The sequence below is a fragment of the Schistocerca gregaria genome, chromosome 3 (assembly GCF_023897955.1).
Source record: "Schistocerca gregaria isolate iqSchGreg1 chromosome 3, iqSchGreg1.2, whole genome shotgun sequence".
NCBI classification, from domain to species: Eukaryota; Metazoa; Arthropoda; class Insecta; order Orthoptera; family Acrididae; genus Schistocerca; species Schistocerca gregaria.
In genome coordinates, this window is record NC_064922.1 from 838456018 (window position 1) to 838483441 (window position 27424).

The window sequence follows — 27424 nt, forward strand, 5'->3', positions numbered from 1 at the left end:
GGCAGTGCAAGGCGGAGCTGTCATTTGTGTCCAAATGATTCATGTGAGAAGGTTTCCAACATACATAATAGTATCTGCACAATGAGGGTTAACATACTTCGAACATGGAATTATAGTTGGAGCTAGACATATGGGACATTCCATTTCGGAAATCATTAGGCAATTCAATATTCTGACATCCACAGTGTCAAGTGTACGACGAGAAAACCGTGTTTCAGGCATTACTTCTCACCACGAACAATGCAGTGTCCGATGGCCTTCAGTTAATAACTGAGAGCAGCATCATTTGTGTGGAGTTGTCAGTGCTAACAGACACGCAGCACAGCGTGAAATAACCACAGAAATCAATTTGGGACATACAACGGATGTATTTCTTAGAACACTGTGGCAAAATTTGGCATTAATGGTCTATGGCAGCCGACGACTGACATGAGTTCCTTTGCTAACAGCATGACATCGCCTGCAGCACCTCTCCTGCACTCGTGACCATATCACTTTGACCCTGGATGACCGTATACTGCTGCCTGTTCAGATGAATCCCAATTTCAGTTGGTAAGAGATGATTGTAGGGTTCATGTGTGGTGCAGACACCTCGAAGCCATAGACCCAAGTTGTCACAAAGGCACTGTGCAAATTGGTGGTGACTCCATAATGGTGTGGGCTGTGTTTACACAGAATGGACTGCGTCATGTGGTCCAACTGAACCAATCATTGGCTGGAAATGATTATGTTCAGCTACTTGGGGACCATTTACAGTCATACATGTACTTCATGTTCCAGACAACAATGGAATTTTTATGGATGACAATGAGCCGTGTCACTGACCCATAATTGTTCATCATTGGTTTGGTGAACATTCAGGACAGTTTGAGTGAATAATTGGCTCATCCAGGTCACGGAACATGAATTCCGTCCCACATTTACGGGACATAATCGAGAGGTCAGTTCATGCACAAAATACTGCACTGGCAACACTTTCGCAATAGAGTCGCTATAGAATGAGTGGCTATAGAGACAGTATGGCTCAGTATTTCTGCAGGGGTTCTCCAACAACTTCTTGAGTCCAGGCCTCTTGAAGTTGCTGCTCTATGCCAGGGAAAAGGAGGTCGAGCATCATATTAAGAGGTATCCCAAAACTTTTGTCATCACAGTGTATATACACTGTGACCTAGGGATCTGTCCTGTTTCCCCCCAACTAACATACCAAGAAGGGGCAGTTTTCTCTCTTTTTCAAGTTCCATTATGAATTTTACATTAGGATAGACAGAGTTTAAATATTCAGGGAACTCTCAAGCTTCTTTGCATCGTCTGGCCATGCCACAAACTTGTCGCCCATGTATCATTAGAAAAACATTGGTCTGAACTTTGTGGATTCTAGAGTCTTTGCATCAAAGTGCTCCTTGAATATGGACTACTCATTGTCGTGCATCAGTTTAATCACCCCCCTCCCCCAAATTTTCTGAATAGTGACCTTTACAGTTTTGAAATATGTGCACTTCTTCATATGTTTCAGATATTTCAGTGAGATGAGAGAGCTGGAGCCATATAGAATGCAGATGACAGAAGTGTACAGCACTGCCCTGTGGCACCTGCAGAAGGAAGTGGCCCTCTCAGCACTGGCTCAGGATCTCATGTCTCAGGATAGGTGTGCCCCAGAAGCGTGGTGTGCTACTGGGAACTGCTTCAGCTTGCAGAAGGAACACGACAGTGCAATAAAATTCTTTCATAGAGCAGTTCAGGTGAGGCACACTTATTTTTCCGTGAGTATTTTGTGATAATTTGTATCATTATTCACAGTTAATAAAATATTTACCATTTGTCAATCTTTTCTTGAATGCTAACAAAATATACACAGGGAACGGAGGAAGGAAGATCCAACCAGAACAAAAAGTGTCCTAGTAGAGTACCAAGCTATCACTTCCTACTGAGCATCACAACTAAAGTAGTGGCATAATGTTGTAACTAATGACATAGCCCTTATCAGTTCAGTTAGGCAAAGAAGAAATCTGACTTTCATAGTCTCAGATGTAATTAAATTTAACATGTTATAAGATTCAGGACAAAGTAATAAATCCATTTTTTTATTTTTTCCCACCAAACAAATTACTAGTCTGAAATACAGACCTCAAAAATTGGTACCTCAGATAACATTCTTCTCGTGCATAAAGTATTGAAATGCTCTCTAACGATTCATTGTGTTTTACTTCTTTTAAGATTATGAATTTCTTGTTAAAATGATCTCCCCACTTTGGAAATGTGTGTCCAAGTTCCTTTACTGTGTCCTGTTAGAATTCAAAAATAGTGTTTTGAAATGTCAGTTCCTTCACACCCCATAATGGGATGCTTCCACTTGCCAATTTAACAGGTTTTGTAAAAAACATTAAAATTTGTTCATGCACATTACCCTATTCTCACATACTGGTCTCATGAGGTATCTAATTGGCACAACTTTCAATTATGCTAAAAGCTTCCATAAAATACTATGAAAGTGATAGACTGCTGCTCGCTGCATAGTGGAGGCATTGACTGGCAGACAGGCACCTTGGGAAAAATCTGCTGATATTAATTAGCTATTGGACTGTATCCTTAATCTCTCTCTCTCTCTCTCTCACACACACACACACACACACACACACACACACACACACACACACACTCTCTCTCTCTCTTCATGTGGTGACATGCTGCGGTCAGAGGGTCGCAGGAACTTGGAATATGTTGCAGGGAGTGTTCCCATCTGCACAGTTCAGAAAAACTGGTGTTTGTCAGAAGAATTGTGATGGCACAGGCTATAAACCAGTCATAAAAGTCAAACACATTGTTTTGGTTGACATGCTCAGCAAATGGGTCAACAGCTGCCTCTTGGCCTGTTTGCTGTTGGCCATTCATGTGGACAGATGGATTATTAGTTGTCATGCACATGTAAGAAGTGGGGCACTGGTCAAAGCTTTGTTGTTAGGTTATTAGGAATGTGGTCCATGGGGCAAGGGATTGGGAGAAGAAGTGGAATAAGAATGAACAAGGATATTGCATGGGTGAAGTGGATGGCATAATACCACCTTGGGAGAAATAGAGAGAATATTTCTCACTCTAGTACACCACAAAGGGTAGTTGAAACACTGATGGATAATGTGATGCAGTTGCTTCCATCCTGGGTGGTACCAAGTCATGACGGGTGTGTTCCTTTGTGGCTGGACAGTGGATATAGGGGACAATGGTGATTGGGGACATGAGGCACAAGAGATGTTTCTGCATGTGGCGGAGATTGTAATTTCAGGCTGAGAGACCATTGGCATATATGGAGAGAGACTGCTCATCAATACAGATGTGTCAGCTATGGGTGCCTGGATTGCACAGAAGGGACTTATTGGCGTGAAATGGGTGGCAGCTGTTGGTGTGGGGGTGTTTTTTGTGGTTGGTAGGTTTCCTGGGGACAGAGGTATTGATGTAGCTATCCTTGAAGTGGAGGTCAACATCGAGGAAGTGGTTTGTGTGGTTGAGGACAACGAAGTGAAGTGAATAGTGGAGAAAGTTAACATTGTGCTTCTGGTTGTTTTGTCGAATACCTGTTACAATGAAACTCACAGCACCTGAAGGAGATGGTTGAGACGGTTGTCAAAATTTTGTACATGAAATGGAAATAACTCTAACACATCGAACCACATCATTACCAATAATACCAAGAAACCTAAGAGGTCATGGGAGAGTAAGTGTTGGTATTCTGAAAGAATATGGGTAGGGTGTCATCATTTGATGGGTTGGGGATGCTGGCTGGCTAAAAAGGTTTCCTGTTGGTGGCTTATGAATAGGTTGGCACAAGATGCCATACAGGTGCTCATTGCTCCAACACGGAGTTATTTGTAAATGATGTCTACAAAGGAGAACTAATTGTGGATTAGGATATAGTTGGTCTTGAAGACCAGGGAGGAAATTGTAGGTTTGGAGTCAGCCGTACATTGGGAAATGTAGCAAGGAGGACACGGGCATTAAGGATGTTACTGTAGAGAGAGGTGGGATCAACAGTGCCAAGCTGAACACCTGTTGGTAAAGGAATACGAACTGTGGAGAGTAAGTGGAGTAAATGGTTGGACTCTTACAAAGAAGGGTGGGTTACTGGTAATAGGCTGTAGGATTTAGACCACATGGGAATAGTCTCTCTGTGTGGCCACAGTAACCTGGCAGAACGGAGAAACTCCATTGAAATTAGCAAGTCATTGAAGTAAACATGAATTCAGATGAATTAATTATCTTCCCTTGATATTTAGTAATGCCTTTCTATTGAACTCAAGTTTTCAAGCCAATGCAAATTGGAAATGATCAGTTGTGGGAATGTTGTTACATTACACCTGGAAATTTATATCCAACATCTAAGGCATGTGGGAAAGTTCACAAGGATTTAATTTAACTCAAAATAAATGTTACCTCTGCTACAGTCATATACAGGGTGGGCCATTGATAGTGACTGGGCCAAATATCTCGTGAAATAAGCGTCAAACGAAAAAACTAAACATACGAAACTAGTCTAGCTCAAAGGGGGAAACCAGATGGCGCTATGGTTGGCCCGCTAGATGGCGCTGCCATAGGTCAAACTGATATCAACTTCTTTTTTTTTTTAAATGAGAACCTCCATTTTTTATTACATATTCGTGTAATACGTAAAGAAATATGAATGTTTGAGCTGGACCACTTTTTTCGCTTTGTGACAGATGGCGCTGTAATAGTCACAAACGTATAAGTACGTGGTATGATGTAACATTCCTCCAGTGCGGATAGTATTTGCTTCGTTACATTACCCGTTTTAAAATTGACCGTTTACCAATTGTGGAAAATGTCGATATCGTGTTGATGTATGGCTATTGTGATCAAAATGCCCAACGGGCATGTGCTATGTATGCTGCTCGGTATCTCGGACGACATCGTCCGAGAGTCCGGACCATTCGCTGGATAGTTGCGTTATTTAAGGAAATGGGAAGTGTTCAGCCACATGTGAAACGTCAACCACGACCTGCAACAACTGAGGATGCCCAAGTAGGTGTTTTAGCTGCTGTTGCGGCTAATCCACACATCAGTACCAGACAAAATGCGCGAGAATTGGGAATCTCAAAAACGTCGGTGTTAAGAATGCTACATCAATTTTGATTGCACCTGTACCTTATTTCTATGCACCAGGAATTGCATGGTGACGACTTTGAACATCATGTACAGTTCTGCCACTGGGCACAAGAGAAATTACGGGACGATGACAGATTTTTGCACACGTTCTATTATCGAGAAGTGTCATTCACCAACAGCGGTAACGTAAACCAGCATAATATGCACTGTTGGGCAACAGAAAATCCATTATGGCTGCGACACGTGGGACATCAGCAACCTTAGCGGCTTAATGTATGGTGCACAGTTATGGGAGGAAGAATAATTGGCCCCCATGTTGTCGTTGGCAATCTAAATGGTGCAATGTATACTGACTTCCTACATAATGTTCTACCGATGTTACTACAAGATGTTCTCTTCGTGACAGAATGGCGATGTACTTCCAACATGATGGATGTCCAGCACATAGCTCGCGTGCAATTGAAGCAGTATTGAATAGCATATTTCATGACAGGTGGATTGGTCATCGAAACACCATACCGAGGCCCACACGTTTACCGGATCTGACGTCCCTGGATTTCTTTCTGTGGGGAAAGTTGAAGGATATTTGCTATCGTGATCCACCGACAATGCCTGACAACATGCGTCAGCTCATTGTCAATGCATGTGCGAACATTATGGAAGGTGAACTACTCGCTGTTGAGAGGAATGTCGTTACACGTATTGCCAAATGCATTGAGGTTGATGGACATCATTTTGAGCATTTATTGCATTAATGTGGTATTTACAGGTAATCACGCTGTAACAGCATGTGTTCTCAGAAATGACAAGTTCACAAAGGTACGTGTATCACATTGGAACAACCGAAATAAAATATTCAAACATACCTACGTTCTTTATTTTAATTTAAAAAAAACCTACCTGTTACCAACTGTCCATCTAAAATTGTGAGCCATATGTTTGTAACTATTACAGCACCATCTATCGCAAAGTGAAAAAAAGTGGTCCAACTAAAACACGCATATTTCTTTATATAATACACGAATATGTAATAAAAAATGGGGGTTCCTATTTTAAGAAACGCAGTCGATATCCGTTTGACCTATGACAGCGCCATCTAGCAGGCCAACCATAGCGCCATCTGGTTTCCCCCATCGAGCTGGACAAGTTTCGTTCTTTGTAGTTTCTTTGTTTGATGCTTATTTTGCGAGATATTTGGCCCGGTCACAATCAATGGACCACACTGTATTCAGGCTCCAAACATCCTTGGTGGGATGCGAATATGAATATTCTGTGTTTTGTAAGACCTGACCAGATTCATGAAATATCTTTGTTCTTGCCCTCTTTAGAGTTCAGCCAATAGAAGTTCGCACATTACTTTGAATCCAGCCATGAGTCTTTTATATTCCTTTCACTAGGGTAATTTGTTTGGGCCAGTTTTCTGTCTTCTGCTGGCACAATTGTATATCTTTCTCTCTGGGCATTAGGATGAGGACTCATAAAATCAGCAGTATTCTTAATTGCCTCTGTATTCAGTCTGGAAAGATTGTTTGTTAATGTGCTTCAGCAATCCACCTCGCGATCACATGGCCTCTTCCTGTGATTAGTAACACTGTTTACTCATGCCACTGACACAACAAACTTTGTGAATTCAAACCGGAGGTAGCAATTGTTGAATTTACTTAAGGGCACCATCAGAAAAAAAAGATGATATTTTCTGCTTGTAAGAGTGTCTGTTGAAAAATGTTGTGTATTGCCAGCAGCTCATATGCTGTGTCGTGCTCAGTCATTGCTTATAACTGCAACATTTTGTGGTCTTGTTTTGAAAATTTCACTTCTACAATAACTTAAACTTAGTCATTTTTCCAGTGACACCCTTGTACTTCCTGTGAAAGAATTATGAGCAAGTTCTCAGAAGAATAACTGTGAACCATTTGAAACAGTGAAAAGTAACTGAAGTGTTTGTCCATAAAATAAAACAGTTGTTCAGTGTCCATCCATCCCATACTTTCACTTCTACGGTACTGTTGTTTTATTATTATTATTATTGTTGTTGTTGTTGTTGTTGTTGTTGTTGCAGTTTATTCAGATACTGATGTGTTGCTGCTTTCACAGTCCTTTTTTTTTTTTTAAGTTTATCAAAGAAAGTGTCAACTGCAACGATTTTGTTAATGAGTTCATGCTCTTCCTATATTGCGTGTGTAGCATCAGGCGGCATCTATTACATTTCATTTTAAAGACCAGGTGTCTGTAAGGAGAGTCCACTGTTTCCAGAGCAGTCACTATATTCATAAACAAACAGATATCTGACTCAATGTTGTATACTATTAACAATTTTGTGTGTCCAAATAAGGTGCTCAGTGTCCATTGCTTCAAGTAGTTCTTCCAAAGTTAGCAATAAAAGTTCAATATTTGTTCAGTACATACTTAGACATCTGAGGCTATGAATGTAACCCCTGCCAGAATTGGTGTGGGCTAATCCTTTATTGGAGAGTTGTATGTGGCACTTGCAATGGGTTCACTGTAGTTTTGCCACTTATTTTAAAACAGGTAGACAGTGCATGGCACTCACTATCATGTGATAACTGCAATACTATACACAGTTTTGTTTAAGGTTAATATGTTTACAGTGCTCAGACATGAAATGCTAGTGTCCCAAAGGCTTTATAGACTTCTTGAGTTCAAAGTCAGGGAGCCTAGAGATTAAGAAAAGTTTGACAAATAATATGTACAACTACATGATACACGGTGTTTCAAAAATGACCGGTATATTTGAAACGGCAATACAAAGTAAACGAGCAGCGATAGAAATACACCGTTTGTTGCAATATGCTTGGGACAACAGTACATTTTCAGGCAGACAAACTTTTGAAATTACAGTAGTTACAATTGTCAACAACAGATGGCGCTGCGCTCTGGGAAACTCTATAGCACGATATTTTCCACATATCCACCATGCGTAGCAATAATGTGGCGTAGTCTCTGAATGAAATTACCCGAAACCTTTGACAACGTGTCTGGCGGAATGGCTTCACATGCAGATGAGGTTTACTGCTTCAGCTGTTCAATTGTTTCTGGACTCTGGCGGTACACCTGGTCTTTCAAGTGTCCCCACAGAAAGAAGTCACAGGGGTTCATGTCTGGCGAATAGGGAGGCCAGTCCACGCCGCCTCCTGTATGTTTTGGATAGCCCAAAGCAATCACACGATCATCGAAATATCCATTCAGGAAATTAAAGATGTCGGCCGTGCGATGTGGCCGGGCACCATCTTGCATAAACCACGAGGTGTTCGCAGTGTCGTCTAAGGCAGTTTGTACCGCCACAAATTCACGAAGAATGTCCAGATAGCGTGATGCAGTAATCGTTTTGGATCTGAAAAATGGGCCAATGATTCCTTTGGAAGAAATGGCGGCCCAGACCAGTACTTTTTGAGGATGCAGGAACGATGGGACTGCAACATGGGGCTTTTTGGTTCCCCATATGCGCCAGTTCTGTTTATTGACGAAGCCATCCAGGTAAAAATACGCTTCGTCAGTAAACCAAATGCTGCCCACATGCATATCGCCGTCATCAATCCTGTGCACTATATCGTTAGCGAATGTCTCTCGTGCAGCAATGGTAGCGGCGCTGAGGGGTTGCCGCGTTTGAATTTTGTATGGATAGAGGTGTAAACTCTGGTGCATGAGACGATACGTGGACGTTGGCGTCATTTGGTCCGCAGCTGCAACACGGCGAACGGAAACCCGAGGCCGCTATTGGCTCACCTGCTGCACTAGCTGCGCATTGCCCTCTGTGGTTGCCGTACGCGGTCGCCCTACCTTTCCAGCACGTTCATCCGTCACGTTCCCAGTCCATTGAAATTTTTCAAACATCCTTTATTGTATCACTTTTTGGTCCTCTGGTTACATTAAACCTCCGTTGAAAACTTCGTCTTGTTGCAACAACACTGTTCTAAGCGGTGGAATTCCAACACCAGAAAAATCCTCTGTTCTAAGAAATAAACCATGTTGTCCACAGCACACTTGCACGTTGTGAACAGCACACGCTTACAGCAGAAAGACGACATACAGAATGGCGCACCCACAGACTGCGTTGTCTTCTATATCTTTCACATCACTTACAGCGCCATCTGTTGTTGAAAATTGTAACTACTGTAATTGCGAAAGTTTGTCCGCCTGAAAATGTACTGTTGTCCCAAGCATATTGCAACAAACGGTGTATTTCTATCGCTGCTTGTTTAGTTTTTATTGCCGTTTCAAATATACCTGTCATTTTTGAAACACCCTGTACTAGATAAATTACAAATAAGGTCAAATTCTCAAATAGCTCATTCATTGTTAAGTATTTAGTAAGCTAATCATGCAATGTGTTAAAATGCTTTGGTAAATTTTTGAAGTTTTCTTAGTGTGCATATCTTAGGTAGAGCTTATAGTTTTTATTGTATGGCCTTCATTTGGACCACTTTACTCAGTTTTTAAAAAATGGTTTTTCATTTTCTGTTTGTCCACTTCTTTTTCACTTTCCTGATTTCAACTTTCTCCTTTTGTTGTGAAATCACCCTTCATATAGTTTGTTTGTTGATGCTGGTCTGTTGTCTTTCAGCTTCTCAATTTTATCAAAGGAAAATTCTGTTAAAAAACTAGTAAGTTATGGGGCAGAACTGCTAGCCAGTATCTACTTTCAGGAGAAGTAGTGTGTTGTGCTGCCAGTAGCCACATGGAAAAGATAAAGTGACACACACTTCCTATCTATTGAAACAGCAGTTCCTTCTTCCGAGTGAAGAAAGTGATAGGTTGTGGAAGGAAGGGCAGGTCATTCAGCCCACAGGATGAGAGGGACCCATCTTAGTGAGGATGTTCCTACTATCCCCCTCTGGGAAAGAACTAAGTATTCTGAAACTTAGGAAATGTATCAGTTTTATATGTGTGTAGTATCATTATTACACATTTTGCTTCCTGAAGGTATACCGTTGCCTACAATTCTGTCCCATAATTTAATTTCTTGATTTTTTTTTTAAACTCTTCTATTGTAATTTGCAGTGCCTTCATAGTTTCCTTGATTTCCATAATCCATGTAAGTTGCTCTTATTGTTCCATATTTTCACTATTATTCCTCTGATTATTCTATTTTCTGGTGTCATATTTCATCAGTCATATTTTGACTGTATTACATAAAAATTCCCCCTTAGATGTGATATATTGAAACATGGAAAGATTGTACACTACAAATAAATAGTGGCCATACAAGAAAAACTGTTATTACTGATGAGGAAGGTAGATGTTTTAATGCAATGAATAAGCTCAAGAAGAAATTTCTAGTTTGTGAGGGTGGTAACTGTGCTGTTAGAATGATAATCTGACTGATAATGCCAGATGGGATTACTTGAGAAGTTTTGTAGGATCTTCAGGTTCTGAAATAAGATGGGACTATGAGGTTAGTGTTGCATGTTATGCTGTACTGTAATGTTGAGTGTAAGCATGTGTTCACCATAGTGAGAAGAATTTTATTCTGCGTAGATCTTGTGCAGTCTGTGTCTGTTCTGAAGACGAGAAGTTGAAAATCCATGTTATTGAAGTATTTAGTGAAAACTGTATAACTTGTGCAACAAAGAGTACTTTGTGTAGTTTACGTGTTTCAGCATTACAGAATCTTCTCTTAATTGTAGCTGGCAAATAAGGGAAATGATTAAAGAAAACATGTTAATGTAGGAAATAATTTATAAACCCTCGTATCCTGATGAAGTTGATTTAATCCTCATTGGACATTTTATGTAACTGATGCGCAGTGACATATCTCTCAACCACTTAGCAGTTTTCATTAGTGTAAATTGAGATTACTGTGTTGTTCTTTGCAACATGGGCATCAGTCACTCTGCTTTTATTGGTGAACCGTTGCCCAGAAATGCAAATCAGAAGTAAAGTACTAAGTCTTCCATGATCTGGAATGTGTCATTGCCATAGTTTTGTAGCAAAAGGAAGTCACTCAAGAGAATTATGAAATTTTGAGACAGAATTGTTGCCCAGCAGTTTCCTTGAGGAAACAAAAAATTTAGTACTGATGATAATCACAGATCAAAAATTTACTTCTTTTGATTTTTTTACTTCTTTCGATTATGTCTTTGGCAACTCAGAAATCATATGAACAGTTGAAATGTTTTTTGTAATCGGAGTTGAACTAGCTTCTTCAAGGAAGAATTGTGGTGCAACCTGTGTCATACTGTGTACATTCCACACAGAAATACTCTACTGATTCAGGATGTTGGAAGTGATCATGACAGAAGCAGCATGCGTGTAGCTGTATAATTTTGTATACACACACTTCTTTGACATGTATGTATGTAAAAAATAAAAGACAGTTGACACAAATCTGTTAGGTCAAGAGTGGCCAGCAGCATTATAATGTCATTGAGGAGTAGTGTGATCAGGTCTGATACTGTTGACGACACATTGCAAAAATAGGCTACCAAACTGTAATTTCTAGGGTGTATTATGGAAGGAATACATTTCACAGCATTTCTACTGAGCATTTCCTTTACTGTTGTACAGTCTGTTGTAACCCCACGGGTAGAGAATATCTACAAACATACTCTTTTATTGATTTAAAAGAGGTATAGTTAATTTTTACTTTTGAAATTAATTTGTATGTGTAGTTTGAACATGGCCTAATGACATTTAAATAAATAATGTATTACTTAATTACAATTGACAGGTTGATCCTTCCTTTGTATATGCGTATACTCTCCTGGGACACGAGTATGTTACAACTGAAGAACTTGACAAGGCAATGAGTTGCTTTCGAACAGCCATTAGGTTAGACCAACGACATTACAATGCGTGGTAAGTAATTAGACTATTTGTGGTTTGTTATTTGATAGCTGTTCTACGTAATATACCACATCTGCTGATATTGTTTGCTATATCAGCAGTTGGAGCGATTTACTTTTGTATATACAAGTTTCATATTGTTGGTTTATGTTTTCAAGATCAGACTTGGTTGTTGTAGTAGTAATAATAATAACAATAATAATAATCTCCATGGAGGCCCGGGAAAAGAATAGGCCTCCGGTATGTTCTGCCATTCGTAAAAGGTGACGAAAAGAACAAAACACTAATAGGGCTAACCCCCCTTTTAGTGTGATTAGTTGGTTCAGGACACAACTAAAGAAGCCTCAGACAAGCGCCATCATGGTCGGGGACGACGCTTGAACCCCATGCCCGCCCACAATGGTAACGACACTGCTAGCCAACTGGAAAATTATTTAAATAGAAATAGAGGTGTTTTGCAGGATATGCTTCCTGCAACCACCCTAGAAGGAAAACAAAGACAGAGGATGAGATGGTCAGATGAAGTTAATTGGCTCCTCATGTTCTGTTATTACCAAGCAACAAACCTAGGAACCAACACAACTGGATACAGATCACAAGTATACACAACATTTATTACCAGATACCCAGAATTAAAATTTTTAACAGAACAACGACTAGCTGATCAGATCCGTGTAATAATCAAAAGTAACAGGATACTCCAGTCAGAATTAGAAAACATCAAACAACAAGTACAACAAATACAGGAACAAAATAATGTGCAATCAGAAGAAGAAGAAGAAAATACAGTAATAGACTCACACATCCCAGAGCAAACAAACAAAGAACAACACGCATCAATTAAACAATTAGAGGAAAACGAAATCTTAAGACTGCCACCAGAACAAGTACAAATAGAACATGAAGTGACACACATGTTAGATACAGAAGAAAAATTTCAGCTGACATATATAGAATACAAAGACAAAAATACAGACATTAGACCATTCTTGCATAGACCGCCAAATAACCCACAAGTCGAAACAACAATAAAAACTATCAACACAATCATACACAACAAAATAAATGAAAACACAACTATGGAAGAGTTACAACTACTGGTTTATATAGGAGCACTCACTACACTAAATATACACACTAGGCAGAGATCTGAACCAACAATACACAGAAGAAACCCACAAAACCATCATAGCAACACAGGCTACAGATCAGAATAGAAAACCTGAGGAAAGACATTGGACAGCTAACACAATTTATAAGAAAAGAAATATCAGACAAAAAACGAAAAAAGTTAGGTAAAATCTCACAACAAGAAGCGATAGAGCAATTAGATGAAAAGAAGCAGAAATTACAAGCATTGGCCAAACGACTTGGAAGATACAAAAAAAAAGTGAAAATAGAAGGAAACAAAACCAAACATTCAACACAAACCAAAAGAAATTTTACCAGACAATAGATAACACACACATTAAAATAGACAATCCACCAAACATAACAGACATGGAACACTTCTGGAGCAACATATGGTCAAACCCGGTACAACATAACATGCATGCACGATGGATAGAAGCAGAAACAGACACATACAAGATGATACCACAAATGCCTGAAGTGATAATTTTGCAACATGAAGTCACCAAAGCAATTAATTCTACTCACAATTGGAAAGCCCCTGGAAAAGATAAAATAGCAAATTTCTGGCTAAAGAAGTTTACCTCAACTCATTCACATCTAACTAAATTATTTAACAATGTAAAAAAAATAGAAAGAAACTTCCACATGGGTGTGTGTGTGTGTGTTTGTGTGTTATTTTATTGTGCCTGTCTACCGGCACTTTCCCGCTTGGTAGGTCTTGGAATATATAAATTATTTAACAAAATAGAAAGAAACATCCACATGGGAAAAATATATTAAAAACAAATATCCCAAGACTTACCAAGCGGGAAAGCGCCGGTAGACAGGCACAATAAAATAACACACAAACACACACACAAAATTTCTAGCTTTCGCAACCGACGGTTGCTGCTTCAGGAAAGAGGGAAGGAGAGGGAAAGACAAAAGGATGTGGGTTTTAAGGGAGAGGGTAAGGAGTCATTCCAATCCCGGGATCGGAAAGATTTACCTTAGGGGGAAAAAGGATAGGTATATACACGCACGCACACACACATCCCTTCATACATATACAGACACAAGCAGACATATTTAACGGCAAAGAGCGCGCGAGTATATACCTATCCTTTTTTCCCCGTAGGGTAAGTCTTTCCGCTCCCGGGATTGGAATGACTCCTTACCCTCTCCCTTAAAAGCCACATCCTTTCGTCTTTCCCTCTCCGTCCCTCTTTCCTGAAGAAGCAACCGTTGGTTGCGAAAGCTAGAAATTTTGTATGTGTGTTTGTTTTATTTTATTGTGCCTGTTTACTGGCGCTTTCCCTAAATTATTTAACAGTTACATTGCAGACTCATACATATTCCCTGATACACTTACACATGGAATAACTTATATGAAACCTAAAGATCAAGCAGACACAGCAAACCCAGCTAAATGCCGCCCCATAACATGCCTACCAACAATATACAAAATATTAACTTCAGTCATTACACAGAAATTAATGACACATACAACACATAACAAAATTATAAATGAAGAACAAAAAGGCTGTTGCAAAGCAGCACGAGGATGTAAAGAGCAACTGATAATAGATGCAGAGGTAACATATCAAGCTAAAACTAAACAAAGGTCGCTACACTACGCATACATTGATTACCGAAAAGCTTTTGATAGTGTACCCCACTCATGGTTACTACAAATATTGGAAATATACAAAGTAGATCCTAAATTGATACAGTTCCTAAACATTGTAATGAAAAATTGGAAAACCACACTTAATATCCAAACAAATTCAAATAATATCTCATCACAGCCAATACAGATTAAGCGTGGAATATACCAAGGAGACTCACTAAGTCCTTTCCGGTTCTGCGTTGCTCTGAACCCACTATCCAACATGCTTAATAATACAAATTATGGATACAATATTACTGGAACATACCCACACAAAATCACACATTTGCTATACATGGATGATCTAAAACTACTGCCAGCAACAAATCAACAACTCAACCAATTACTAAAGATAACAGAAGTATTCAGCAGTGATATAAATATGGCTTATGGAACAGACAAATGTAAGAAAAATAGCATAGTCAAGGGAAAACACACTAAACAAGAAGATTACATATTGGATAACCACAGCGACTGCATAGAAGCGATGGAAAAAACAGATGCCTATAAATATCTAAGATACAGACAAAAAATAGGAATAGATAATACAAATATTAAAGAAGAACTAAAAGAAAAATATAGACAAAGACTAACAAAAATACTGAAAACAGAATTGACAGCAAGAAACAAAACAAAAGCTATAAATACTTATGCTATACCAATATTGACCTACTCATTTGGAGTAGTGAAATGGAGTAACACAGACCTAGAAGCACTCAATACACTTACACGATCACAATGCCACAAATATAGAATACATCACATACATTCAGCAACAGAAAGATTCACATTAAGCAGAAAGGAAGGAGGAAGGGGATTTATCAACATAAAAAACCTACATTATGGACAGGTAGACAATTTAAGAAAATTCTTTCTAGAACGAGCAGAAACTAGCAAAATACACAAAGCAATCATTCATATAAATACATCGGCTACACCACTGCAATTTCATAACCACTTCTACAACCCTTTAGATCACATAACATCAACAGATACGAAGAAAGTAAATTGGAAAAAGAAAACTCTACATGGCAAGCATCCGTATCATCTAACACAGCCACACATCGATCAAGACGCATCCAACACATGGCTAAGAAAAGGCAATATATACAGTGAGACGGAAGGATTCATGATTGCAATACAGGATCAAACAATAAACACCAGATATTACAGCAAGCATATTATTAAAGATCCCAATACCACAACAGATAAATGCAGACTTTGCAAACAACAAATAGAAACAGTAGATCACATCACAAGCGGATGTACAATACTAGCAAATACAGAATACCCCAGAAGACATGACATTGTAGCAAAAATAATACATCAACAGCTTGCCTTACAACATAAACTTATAAAACAACACGTTCCCACATACAAGTATGCACCACAAAATGTACTGGAGAATGATGAACACAAATTATACTGGAACAGAACCATTATAACAGATAAAACAACACCACACAACAAACCTGACATCATACTCACCAATAAAAAGAAGAAATTAACACAACTAATCGAAATATCCATACCCAATACAACAAACACGCAAAAGAAAACAGGAGAAAAAATTGAAAAATACATCCAACTGGCTGAGGAAGTCAAGGATATGTGGCATCAGGATAAAGTTGACATTATACCAATTACACTATCAACTACAGTAGTCATACCACACAATATCCACCAGTACATCAATGCAATACAGCTACATCCAAACTTATATATACAATACAGAAATCCGTAATTATTGATACATGTTCAATTACCCGAAAGTTCCTAAACGTAATATAACATATACCGTACAGTTAAAAGGAAGTCATGCTTGATGAAGGTCCACGACACTTTCTACTTTTGACCAGACATAACGTCTGAGATAAGAAAGAAATAATAATAATACTTGTGTGATGAATATAGTTTGATGAGGTGGTTTAACAATTTTCTTAATCATTTGTGTTGAAGCATTATAAAGTTCATTTAGCACCAATAAGTGCTACTAAAGTATTTTGATTTCTCCAGGTAACACCAGTTTTTATAGACAGCAACAGTTGGTTAAATTCCAGGTGACTGTATGAATAATCACTCACCGTCCTGTTTAAATAGTGTATTCTTTTCAACATGTGGTACCTGTGAGAACATTAAACCTCTCAAACTAAGATTTAATTTCTCCTCCTCCTCCTCCTCCTTCTGTTTCGTCAGCTTCTGCTTTCTTTTAATTTGAATACATGTCCAGTATTACATGTTGGTAACCATTGCTGTCTGTAGATGGAGTTCTACTTCTTTCAAAAGGCTGAGCCTTGTGTCTGCAGACACAGCTTCCTTTCTTCAGCAGTCCCCTTCAACTCTGTGTGTGAAAAACATTCCATCTCACTAATCATATGTTTTTAAGTAGAATGTTCTCAATTTTCCCTCATTTTCTTCACTATGATCTTGCATTCAGAAATATTTTGTAGAAGAATAGCATGTCTAATTAAGTGTCCCACAAGTTTTGGTCTGCGTTGGCCTATAACTTCCACTAGTTCTGTCTTCCCACATATGTGCTTTAGAACCACCTCATATGTTTTACTGTCAGTCCAGCTAGTTGTTGGAAGTTCTCTTCCAGAACCACATTCCACAGACTCAAGGCATGCTATCTCGTGCTTTACTAACATCCAGATTTCACATCACAGAGTATTCTTGGCAGCCAGAGACTCTATGTGGGAAATCTTGTCTATCAACTAATGATTTGTTGGTTGGTATACTGTAGCATTACACTGGTTTTTATTGCCACTCCTTCCTTGGTTTTTATTGCCACTCCTTCCTTAGAACTGATTTTATATGCATTTAATTGTATGATGTTTGACATTTTAATTTCATAAATTGGATTGGCAAAGCTGACCCGGATCATTCAAAACATACATTCTGTTTTAATTAGAGTACAACAATAAAGTATTTCTGGGGGGTGAGGATATATATGGAAACACAAATAAACATTAGATCTCAGTGGTTAGTAAATTGAGTGATGACTTTACATTTAAGACTAGTAAGCTCCCCATTTTATGAAGAATCGAACTCCCATGTGTACAACAGGTTAAATGTTGTGAGTTAATGTGTTAAATATTTGGCATTAAGCACGTAAGTGAGGAAAAGTTTAGATGATGTTCAAAAGTATATTTAAAGTTGTTGGAAGTTGCCAAGTGCTCTCATTATATGACTCTGGATAAGAATAATCAGGGTAATTCGCTGTCCACTTTAAGCAAGAGCTAATTTTTCCCACCTCTCAGTGTTTATAATATTGTATCTTCTGGAACTGAGTATCATACAGTGGTGTAATTTTACAGGTACTTACAGTGATATATGCAGATACTGTCTGCAAAATGTGTTGCAAATAGAATTGGTATAGTGTGGGTTATTTGCATGCCATAGGTTATACTGCCTCAAGGCACACAGTTTCTATCTGTAATACTTATTTTACTATGTTAAAATTTTAACATGAGATTTAACCTCTTAATGAATAGATTGTGACAGCATTTTATATTTTTAAATTCTGTTAGTTTTTCAAATATTTGTTGCCCTGGAAGTCATTAAACAAGCACTCGGCAATGGGACTGTGCACATTGCATAAAAAGGGGGATACGTCAGATGTCAAACCCTACTGCCCAATCTCTCTTCTGACAGCTCTAGCAAAAAATTTTGAGAAAGTAATGTATTCAAAGTAGCCTCCCATATTTGTAAAACTAAAGTACTAACAAAATGTCGCTCTGAATAACCGGACATTACCCATTGGTATTTTTTGTGATCTCTCAAAGGCCTTTGATTGTGTAAATCATGGAATTCTTTTAGATAAGTTAAATCATTATGGTTTGAGAGGGGGGGGGGGCAGTGCACAAATGGTTTAATTCATACTTAACTGGAAGAATGCAGAAAGTTGAAATAAGTGTTTCATGTAATGTTAAAACAACAGCTGATTCTTCAAACTGGGGGCGGCTAATCAAGTACAGGGTCCCACAGGGTTCGGTCTTAGGTCCTTTACTGTTCTTAATATACATTAATGACTTACCATTCCATATGGATGAAGATGCAAAGTTAGTTCTTTTTGCTGATGATACAAGTATAGTAATAACATCCAAAAACCAAGAACTAAGTGATGTAATTGTAAATGATGTTTTTCACAAAATTATTAAGTGGTTCTCAGCAAACGGACTCTTTAAATTTTGATAAAACACGGTATATCCAGTTCTGTACAGTAAATGGCACAACTCCAGTAATAAATATAGAATCTGAACAGAAGTCTGTAGCTAAGGTAGAATTTTCAAAATTTTTAGGTGTGTCCATTGATGAGGTGCTAAACTGGAAGCAACACATTGATGGTCTGCTGAAACGTCTGAGTTCAGCTACGTATACTATTAGGGTCATTGCAAATTTTGGTGTTAGAATCTCAGTAAATTAGCTTACTATGCCTACTTTCATTCACTGCTTTCGTATGTCATCATATTCTGGGGTAATTCATCGTTGAGTAGAAAAGTATTCATTGCTCAAAAAAGTGTAAACAGAATAACCCACGGTCATCCTGCAGACATTTATTTAAGGATCTAGGGATCTTCACAGTATATATATTCACTAATGAAATTTGTTGTTAATAATCCAACCCAGTGTGCATAGCTATAACACCAGGTGAAAGGATGATCTTCACTATGCAGGGTTAAATCTGACTGGCACAGAAAGGGGTAAATTATGCTGCCACAAAAGTCTTTGGTCACCTACCAAACAGCATCAAAAGCCTGACAGATAGCCAACTAACATTTAAAAATTAATTAAAAGAATTTCTAGATGACAACTCCTTCTACTCATTGGCTGAATTTGTAGATATAAATTAAGGGAAAAAAACAACAACTTAAAATATTAGTGTCATGCAATATTTTGTGTCATGTAATGTCTTGTACAGACATCTTTTATTAACCTGACACGTTCCACATCATTACGAAGTGTCGTATTCATGATCTATGGAACAAGTATTAATCTAATCTAATCTACTAGATTAGCCATAAAATAATGTAGCTAATGGATCAGTATTTTCCAGTCACCCTGTGGAATCCTTCAGCCATGGTTGAGTTTTAAAAATGGAATGTTCAAACAAATTTTGTACTTTCAACTAGTTATCATTTAATAAATTGCACAGGGTACCTGCTGGCCATCTTACGGTGAGCCATGAAAGACAGTGCTCAGTGACTCACATGATGATGACTGGCAGGTGCCCACTTGAAATATCATGCCATGAATTAAATGACAACTGGCTGCAAGCCCAAAATTTGTTTGAATATCCTCCATCATCATCAGCCAGCGTAAAAATTGATGATCACACATGACAGTGAATTGTCTCCCATATAAATACAGTTGGAATTTAGTGATTGCCCAAACAACTGCTAAATACTCTTTATCAGCTGTAGAGTATTCTTCTGAGGCTTCGAGGGTACTCTGCAGGTGTAAAAAACCACTCTTACACTGTCTTCCTAGATTTGCATTAACACTGCAGACAGACTAGTATCAGTGTCTAGTTCCATCTCGGCATTCTTATTAAAAAAAAAAAAAAGCCAGGACCGATGTCAGCACCTTGAGGGTACAGGAAGATCTTTCTTGCTCCTCATTCCCAGGAAGAGTGATGCAGCTGTTGCTGTGGTGGCTGTGTGTTACAACTGAAATTGTTTAAAAAGTCATGCATTTTTTGCAGGTGACTTATAAATTATCTGTAATAGTAGCACATTACAAGGAAACTTCACGAATGTATGAGAAGCTGGAGAAAAGCTAAACTTTTTCTGACTCGGGACAGCTTCCATTTCTATTAAATAGGTGCCCCAAGATTTGTTTCCTTCAAATTCGAGAGATACTTTCCAAGATTCAGGTGAAGACCAGCATCATGTAGATACTTTGGCACTTAGATGCAATTCCAGTGACTCCAAGAAAAGAATGACATCATCAGGGTAGCAAAGACATGTCATCTATTTAAGATCTTGGATTTAATAGTTTGGAGGTTAGATTAGATTTAGCTTTTTGTTCCATAGACCCAAAAATGAGATGATTCTCATGGGTTTGGAACAAGCCAGAAAGTATAACGTAAAACATTCGAATATAATACTACCCTGATCATTGTCTAAATATGTGACTATATTACGGTAAACTGGAACTGCTAATATTTACAGAATTAATACACTATCAGAATGAAACTTAGTTATGCACTTAAATAAATTTATTGTGCACAAAATACCTAATTTTTACTGTTGTGACCAAGTGCTGTCAAAACTGAAATCTGACAGACATTTTTATTTAAGTTGGTCTGACAGTCCCTCTTAAGATATTCATCTATAGAGTAGGAGGAGTTGCCCATCAAAAGGTCTTTCAGACTCAGTGTAAACTGCGCTTTATCAGAAACCAAGTTTCTAGTGAAACTTCCTGGCATATTAAAACTGTGTGCCGGACCGGGACTCGAACTCAGGACCTTTGCCTTTCGCGGGCAAGTGCTCTACCAACTGAGCTACCCAAGCTCGACTCTCGCCCCATCCTCACAGCTTTACTTCTGCCAGTACTTCGTCTCCTACCTTCCAAACTTTACAGAAGGTAGGAGACCAGGTACTGGCAGAAGTAAAGCTGCGAGGATGGGGCGAGAGTCGAGCTTGGGTAGCTCAGTTGGTAGAGCACTTACCCGCGAAAGGCAAAGGTCCCGAGTTCGAGTCCTGGTCCGGCACACAGTTTTAATATGCCAGGAAGTTTCATATCGGTGCACACTCTGCTGCAAAGTGAAAATCTCATTCTGGAAGTTTCTAGTGGTTGCTGGCAATTTATTGAAACCATGTGTTCCTGAATATTGGACCCCTTTTTCTGCAAAGGTAAGTGATTTTAGGTCTTTATGTAGATTGTTCTTATATCTAGTATTCATACTATGTATTGAACTATTGGTTTGAACAACACACACATTATTTGCAACAAATTTCATTAAGGAGTAAATATACTGAGAAGGCAGTGTATAGAATACCCAGTTCCTTGAGCAGTTTCGACACGATGTTCTTGAATTTACACCACAAATTAGTCTCATTACACTCTGTTGCACCCTAAAAACTTCGCACTTCAATGGTTGCTGGAGCATTATGGCTACTAAAGGGCAGAGTGTTGAATTTGTAAAGGCCACAAGATGTTATGAAATCAGTTTCTTCACAATCAACCTCGATCTGCCTGTAGCCAGTCTGCATATCCATAGTGGTGTATTTTGCTTCCTTCTGCCTCTTTGATATCATCAAATCATGGCAGTGGGTATACAGCTATTTTGGTTATTTTCATTCAGCTGCTGATAATTGACACAAAAATTCTATATGCCATCATCCTTCACAAGGGAGGACCAAAGACATTCTGATAGCTGAATGCTGTCCTCAGCATCATCTCAGTGTCCTCCTTGTCGCCAACGTCTTGGCAACTGTCATCCATGCAGGGTTTTCATCTGCGGTGGCCTCAGCTCCATTAATGCTAACCTCAGTTTTCCAGAATTTGGGAGGTAGGATTGCAGCAGAAACTCTCTATGGCAGTGTGGCATGACTCAGGCAAATTGGAGAGTAATGTTGAACAGTTTACGATAGTGGACTTAGTCTCACAGTTCAGGTTTAGTTGTCTTTAGTTGTTTGGTGTGGATAAAATTTGCATGTTGTTTGACATCTTATGGTGTAACAGTCATTGAACACTCTTCTTCTCTCTTTGCAATAATTTCCGGCATGCTCAGGGCATTTACAGTGAGAACATAGCAGAGTATTGTCCTCCATTCTTGAAATGTCTTCGTGAATCTAGTTGTGACTTTGCCATCAAGAACATTGGCTACAAAACTGACAGTCGCAGCATAAGTCAGGGGTTTCAAACTTCATTCTTCAATGTTCGTCTGCCATTTAGTGATTTGTGCCAGTTATTGATGAACTTATTCCTGAATTAGTTACGCAGCATCATCCTGGCTGTAGTAGACATTCAACACAGCTGCTTCTGACCATCTGGGTTCAACATTTAACAGATGTAATAAATTCTCATCTTTCTACTCTTACTATTGTCGTATCAGTAATACAAGGTCTTGATAGTGTTCCAGCACTGCCATCAGTACGGCATTTGGAAGCCCCTTGAAGGTCCTTCTGTGTGTTCATTTACTGAAGTGTTGCCTTGGTATGCTAATACTGTCCAATGTTCTCTGCTAGGGTGACATCCTTCAAAAGGCTCACTTGACACACGCCCTCTGTCACATCACCCTCTGTCACAATCCTTCATTAGAGGTGAAATTGTCAGCTTCTGTCATATTTGAATTTGCTGTGTTACACAGTGCAAAACCACATTTCATGGACATTTTTGTTGTTTGCCCTTATTGTTGGGCTCTTTTCTTCAGTTCTTCGGCTATGAGGACTTGCTGCTGGTTGCCAACAAGTATTTAATTTCTGGCAGACGTTTTTCCCAGGTCCTGTGCTCTTTCTCATTGTCTCCTAAAAATACTGTCAGATACCTGATGTGCATCTGACTCATAGGTGCTCTCTTGTATGTTGGTATCTGGATTATGCAGAATGTACTTGGAATCCAACCTTTAAAGGTGAAGACTTTCGTGCAGGCATACTGGAGCCATGGCGATGTCAATGTCAGAGATACCTGATCTCTTAATCTAACTCTTTTATCATATAGAATCTGAACTTTAGCAATAGTTAAGAGCAGGGCCATAAAAAATATTAACACATCACATTGAAAATGTTTTTCATCACATGCAGAGCAGAACTGCCAGCCTCTATGAAGTGTACTTGTATATATACATAAATAAAATGTTCAAGCAAATTTCAATGTTCCATAAAGAAATAATTGTAGATGGTAGAAAACGAGCTGATGGTGTGTTTGTCATCAACCCATAATTATATCCACTATGTCATCAGCATGTGAAGCAGTGTTAGGCAGTATTAGTGTCACTTTAACCAACTGCATAGGAAAGAACTTACAAGAAAAATTCTTGAGGCTTATTTCAGCTGCAAACATACAATACTTCAAGAAATCTGAAAACAAGATTTCTGAAGGTATTGCACATAAACAATTGCTTAAGCAGCAAACATGTACTTCGAAAAGGTTCTGCTTGTTACAGTCTCATGTACTCCTAAGACGAGATAACCTGTGTGATTTGTGGAACAAACAGATGATCTTGTCTGACATTCTTAGCTGTGGTACATTACCTAGGCTGTAGACTGCCAGTGAGTGCTTACTACCACTATAACTGGCATTTGCATTGCTGGTGGGGAAGCATCACTTTTAATCTAGTGACAGTTTCTAATCACTCAATAGAAATATAAATTCAGGTACAGTGAAACAGCTGATATTACTGTTAGTGTGATCGGAGCTTTTGACAAGTTTCCCCATGAGCAACAAGATCAGTCCAGATACAAACAAAGGAAACTGAGATGAACTAGCTAATGTAGATTGCCATTATCGCCAAAGGGATCTGCAATGGTAAATATGCCAAAGAACAAGAAGCTGAGCAACTCCATGCCACATTTTGAAAGCTCTGTTTAACATTATATTCTATCAATTCTGCAAGTATATTGAATTTTTGATGCAGGTGATTATAATGGGAAAGCTTAATAATGAATGCAGTATGCTGTCTTCATAATTGTTAAATAAAATAAGGGAAAAGCATTACTCACTTCTAGCGAATTGATGCTTGGAGCACAGAAACAGAAAACAGCACTTAGACTAGCTTTCAAGCACTAGCTCTCTCTCTCTCTCTCTCTCTCTCTCTCTCTCTCTCTCTCTCTCTCTCTCTCTCTCTGGTGGCCATAGCAAGACTTGTTTTTATTATGCCAATGTATGTTTCAGTGTCACAGCTTCATCATCTGGGGTTTCTGTTGTGTAAGGACTTTAATTGTGATGTTTTGTTTAACCTGTGGGAGATGCATTGGGATGTCATATACAAAAGAAATACAGTCACTTTGAAGTGTATATTGCCAAAACAAAATGGTACTTATAAAGACAGTAGACAGAATATGTTTTTAATTTCCCATTTATTTCAATGTCTTGGTTCTGTCAAGAATAGCCACTGTAGCAACCATGAAAGATAATTCTAAGCTTTTCGACATAATAGTTTGTTCCTTTCTATTCCCTTTCATACTCGTGTGGTTTGCCTAGTAAGTGTGATCTGGACTGAACATTGTCTGATTCAGTTGCTACACTAGATCTATTTCAGTATGTTATAAACGTTTTGCAACCAGAGTTGCAAGAAGAAGCTATTACAATGATTTTTCTAAAATCCTTATCCAAGTAGAGATGATGCGTTACACTTATACATTTGCGTGGAATAAATGACCAGCCACAGTTTTCATGGGTCCTTGAAACAAGATGTCATGGAAGCCACCTTTAGGTCTGCAATCAGGTCATATCACTCCATACTTGCTAAATCAGTCCAGTAGGAGGCATTCAATAAAGAGTTTCTCTTGCACAAGCCCCTGAGAGTGATACACTGGACTTATCTTTGGTATTCCGAGACAATCTCAAATGTTGATACGTTCTCTTATCTTTTAAGTGTGTCTATGCACCACTCTTCATTCATTCCTACGTGAGCTGAGGGAGAGGGACTGACAAGTACTACACTAGTAATAGAATCTTCAGAACTGCCAAAAGCATGTATCTTGTCAGTCACCATTACTGTTTTGAGTTCCAAGGTATTGTATTTATCTGGTGATGCTGTAACAAGAAGTTTTTATGACTCATAGTTGAAATTTTCAAGATTTTCGTTTCTTAAATTAAATTTTCAAGATTTTCGTTTCTTAAATTGTGTGCCATGAAGCAAGAATATTTTAATTTGTATTTAATATTGCTGTCATTTTGAGACATGAAAAATAAAAGGGCTTGCAATAGAAACTCAAACATTTTCTTAAGATTTCTATTGTTAACATCTAATTGGAGACACATGTGAACTATGCTTGTCTAAAACATTACTTGCTTTCTGTTTTTCAAAGGTATGGAATTGGAACTATATTTTTAAAGCAGGAGCGATTTTTGCTTGCGGAACTTCATTTCAAAAGAGCTCTTGCTATTCACCATCAGAGTTCTGTTCTGCTGTGTCATATAGGAGTGGTATGTATGTTGTTTCACACATTTATCTTCCTATTGTTCAAACACAGCTTAATTTTCAACTTTACTTTTCACTGTATTGAATGTTCTGTAAAGATTAAATAATAATTTATTAAGTTTTGTGCAGTAGAAATAATTCTAGGAATAAACTTGTTTTGACCCTTATGCATCATTTTAATCTGTGATCTCAATTTGAAACCCATATCAGTTATGTTTTTTTTTTTTTCTGGTACTGTACTTAACTTCCACATTTGACAAAGACCTGGCAGTGTGATTTCCTTGCTGTATGAAACTACACTTAAAATATAGGGCGGGTGTTTTTGACAGAAGAATAATCAAGAAGAAAGCTTGTTGTGGGGTTACCTCCAAATTAAATTCTTTTTTAATATTTTGTCATGCCAAGATCTGTGTGGTGGGATATGTCATTAGGGAACATATTTAGATATTTTAAGATTGAGAAAAAAGGGGAAAATAGTCTGACTTTTTAATACAATTACAGATGCTATACTATGTAGTGAAAAAATTTAGTACTATTTGGCATGGTGTATATCTGAATTGTGAATCATGTATACAGCATAAAAGGAGTATTAATTAAGTAAAATAAATCTGCTTACATGAAATAATGGAAGTTAGGCCAGTATCTGGACAAAACTTCCTAAAGCAGTATGACACAACTTTGAAACACTCAAAAAATTTGTTTTTGAAGATAAGAAAATTTCTAACTGCTGTTAAGTACAAACATTTGCAAGGAAAGACATAGTCGTCAGAAGCTAAGTGCTTGTAGTCACTTTGTTGGTACGTGAACTAAAATTGGAATCATACAGAGAATATTAGCATGGGCCTTGCACATAGATGCGATACAAAATTGTGAAGTATTAAAAAAAAATGAAAGGATAAAAAAGATGAAATAATAAGAATATGAAGGAAAAAAGAAGTGTATAGCATAATGGTCTACTTATTCTGTAATCCTATAACCACTGTTTCGAATCTCACCAGTTGCTGTGTTTCTTTTTTAATTCCAAATGCATTAACAATACAATATTAACTAACAAAGATTGAATTATAATATGAAAAGGATATACTGCTGATTTATATAAATATGTAATTGTTTATTTGTTCAAAATCATAAAACTTTGAAAGTTCTTCATCGGTTGCTTTGAAACTTTGACTCAAAATGGTTCAAATGGCTCTGAGCACAATGGGACTTAACATCTGTCAAGAGTCCCCTAGAACTTAGAAATATTTCAGCCTAACTAATCTAAGGACACACACACATCCGTGTCTGGGGCAAGAGTCGAACCTGCAACCATAGCGGTTGTGCGGTTCCAGACTCAAGTGCCTAGAACTGCTCAGCCACACCGGCCGCCAAAGTTTGACTCAATGTTGCATTCAAATATATATACTTACTTTTTAAAAATAATGTAATATGTAAATTAAAATGTAATATATATATAAGGGGGAAATGTTATTACCAAAAATCTCAAAAGTTCTGTAGTGATTTACTTCAGATTTTTACACAGTACTGTAATGAACATTTGCAAGATATAGGAGGAGATAGAGAGAGAGAGGGGAAGAGGCGATGGACAGAGAGGTGGAGAAGCAGGAGGAGCTGGACAAAGGGAGGGGAGGTGG

At 38.2% G+C, this 27424-nt stretch overlaps 1 protein-coding gene and 1 non-coding gene across 2 annotated transcripts in view; both read left to right on the forward strand.

The window, feature by feature from the left end:
- Positions 1–27424, forward strand: part of LOC126354692 (cell division cycle protein 27 homolog) — a 214188-nt gene that overhangs the window by 126689 nt on the left and 60075 nt on the right. Inside the window, exons 10-12 of the mRNA XM_050004500.1 lie at positions 1514–1739; positions 11801–11928; positions 25678–25795. Coding sequence (XP_049860457.1) covers positions 1514–1739; positions 11801–11928; positions 25678–25795 — 472 coding nt within the window. The remainder of the gene's footprint in view (positions 1–1513; positions 1740–11800; positions 11929–25677; positions 25796–27424) is intronic.
- On the forward strand, positions 26576–26679 carry LOC126357180 (U6 spliceosomal RNA). The gene has a single exon (XR_007566152.1). It is a non-coding gene; the product is annotated as a U6 spliceosomal RNA (small nuclear RNA).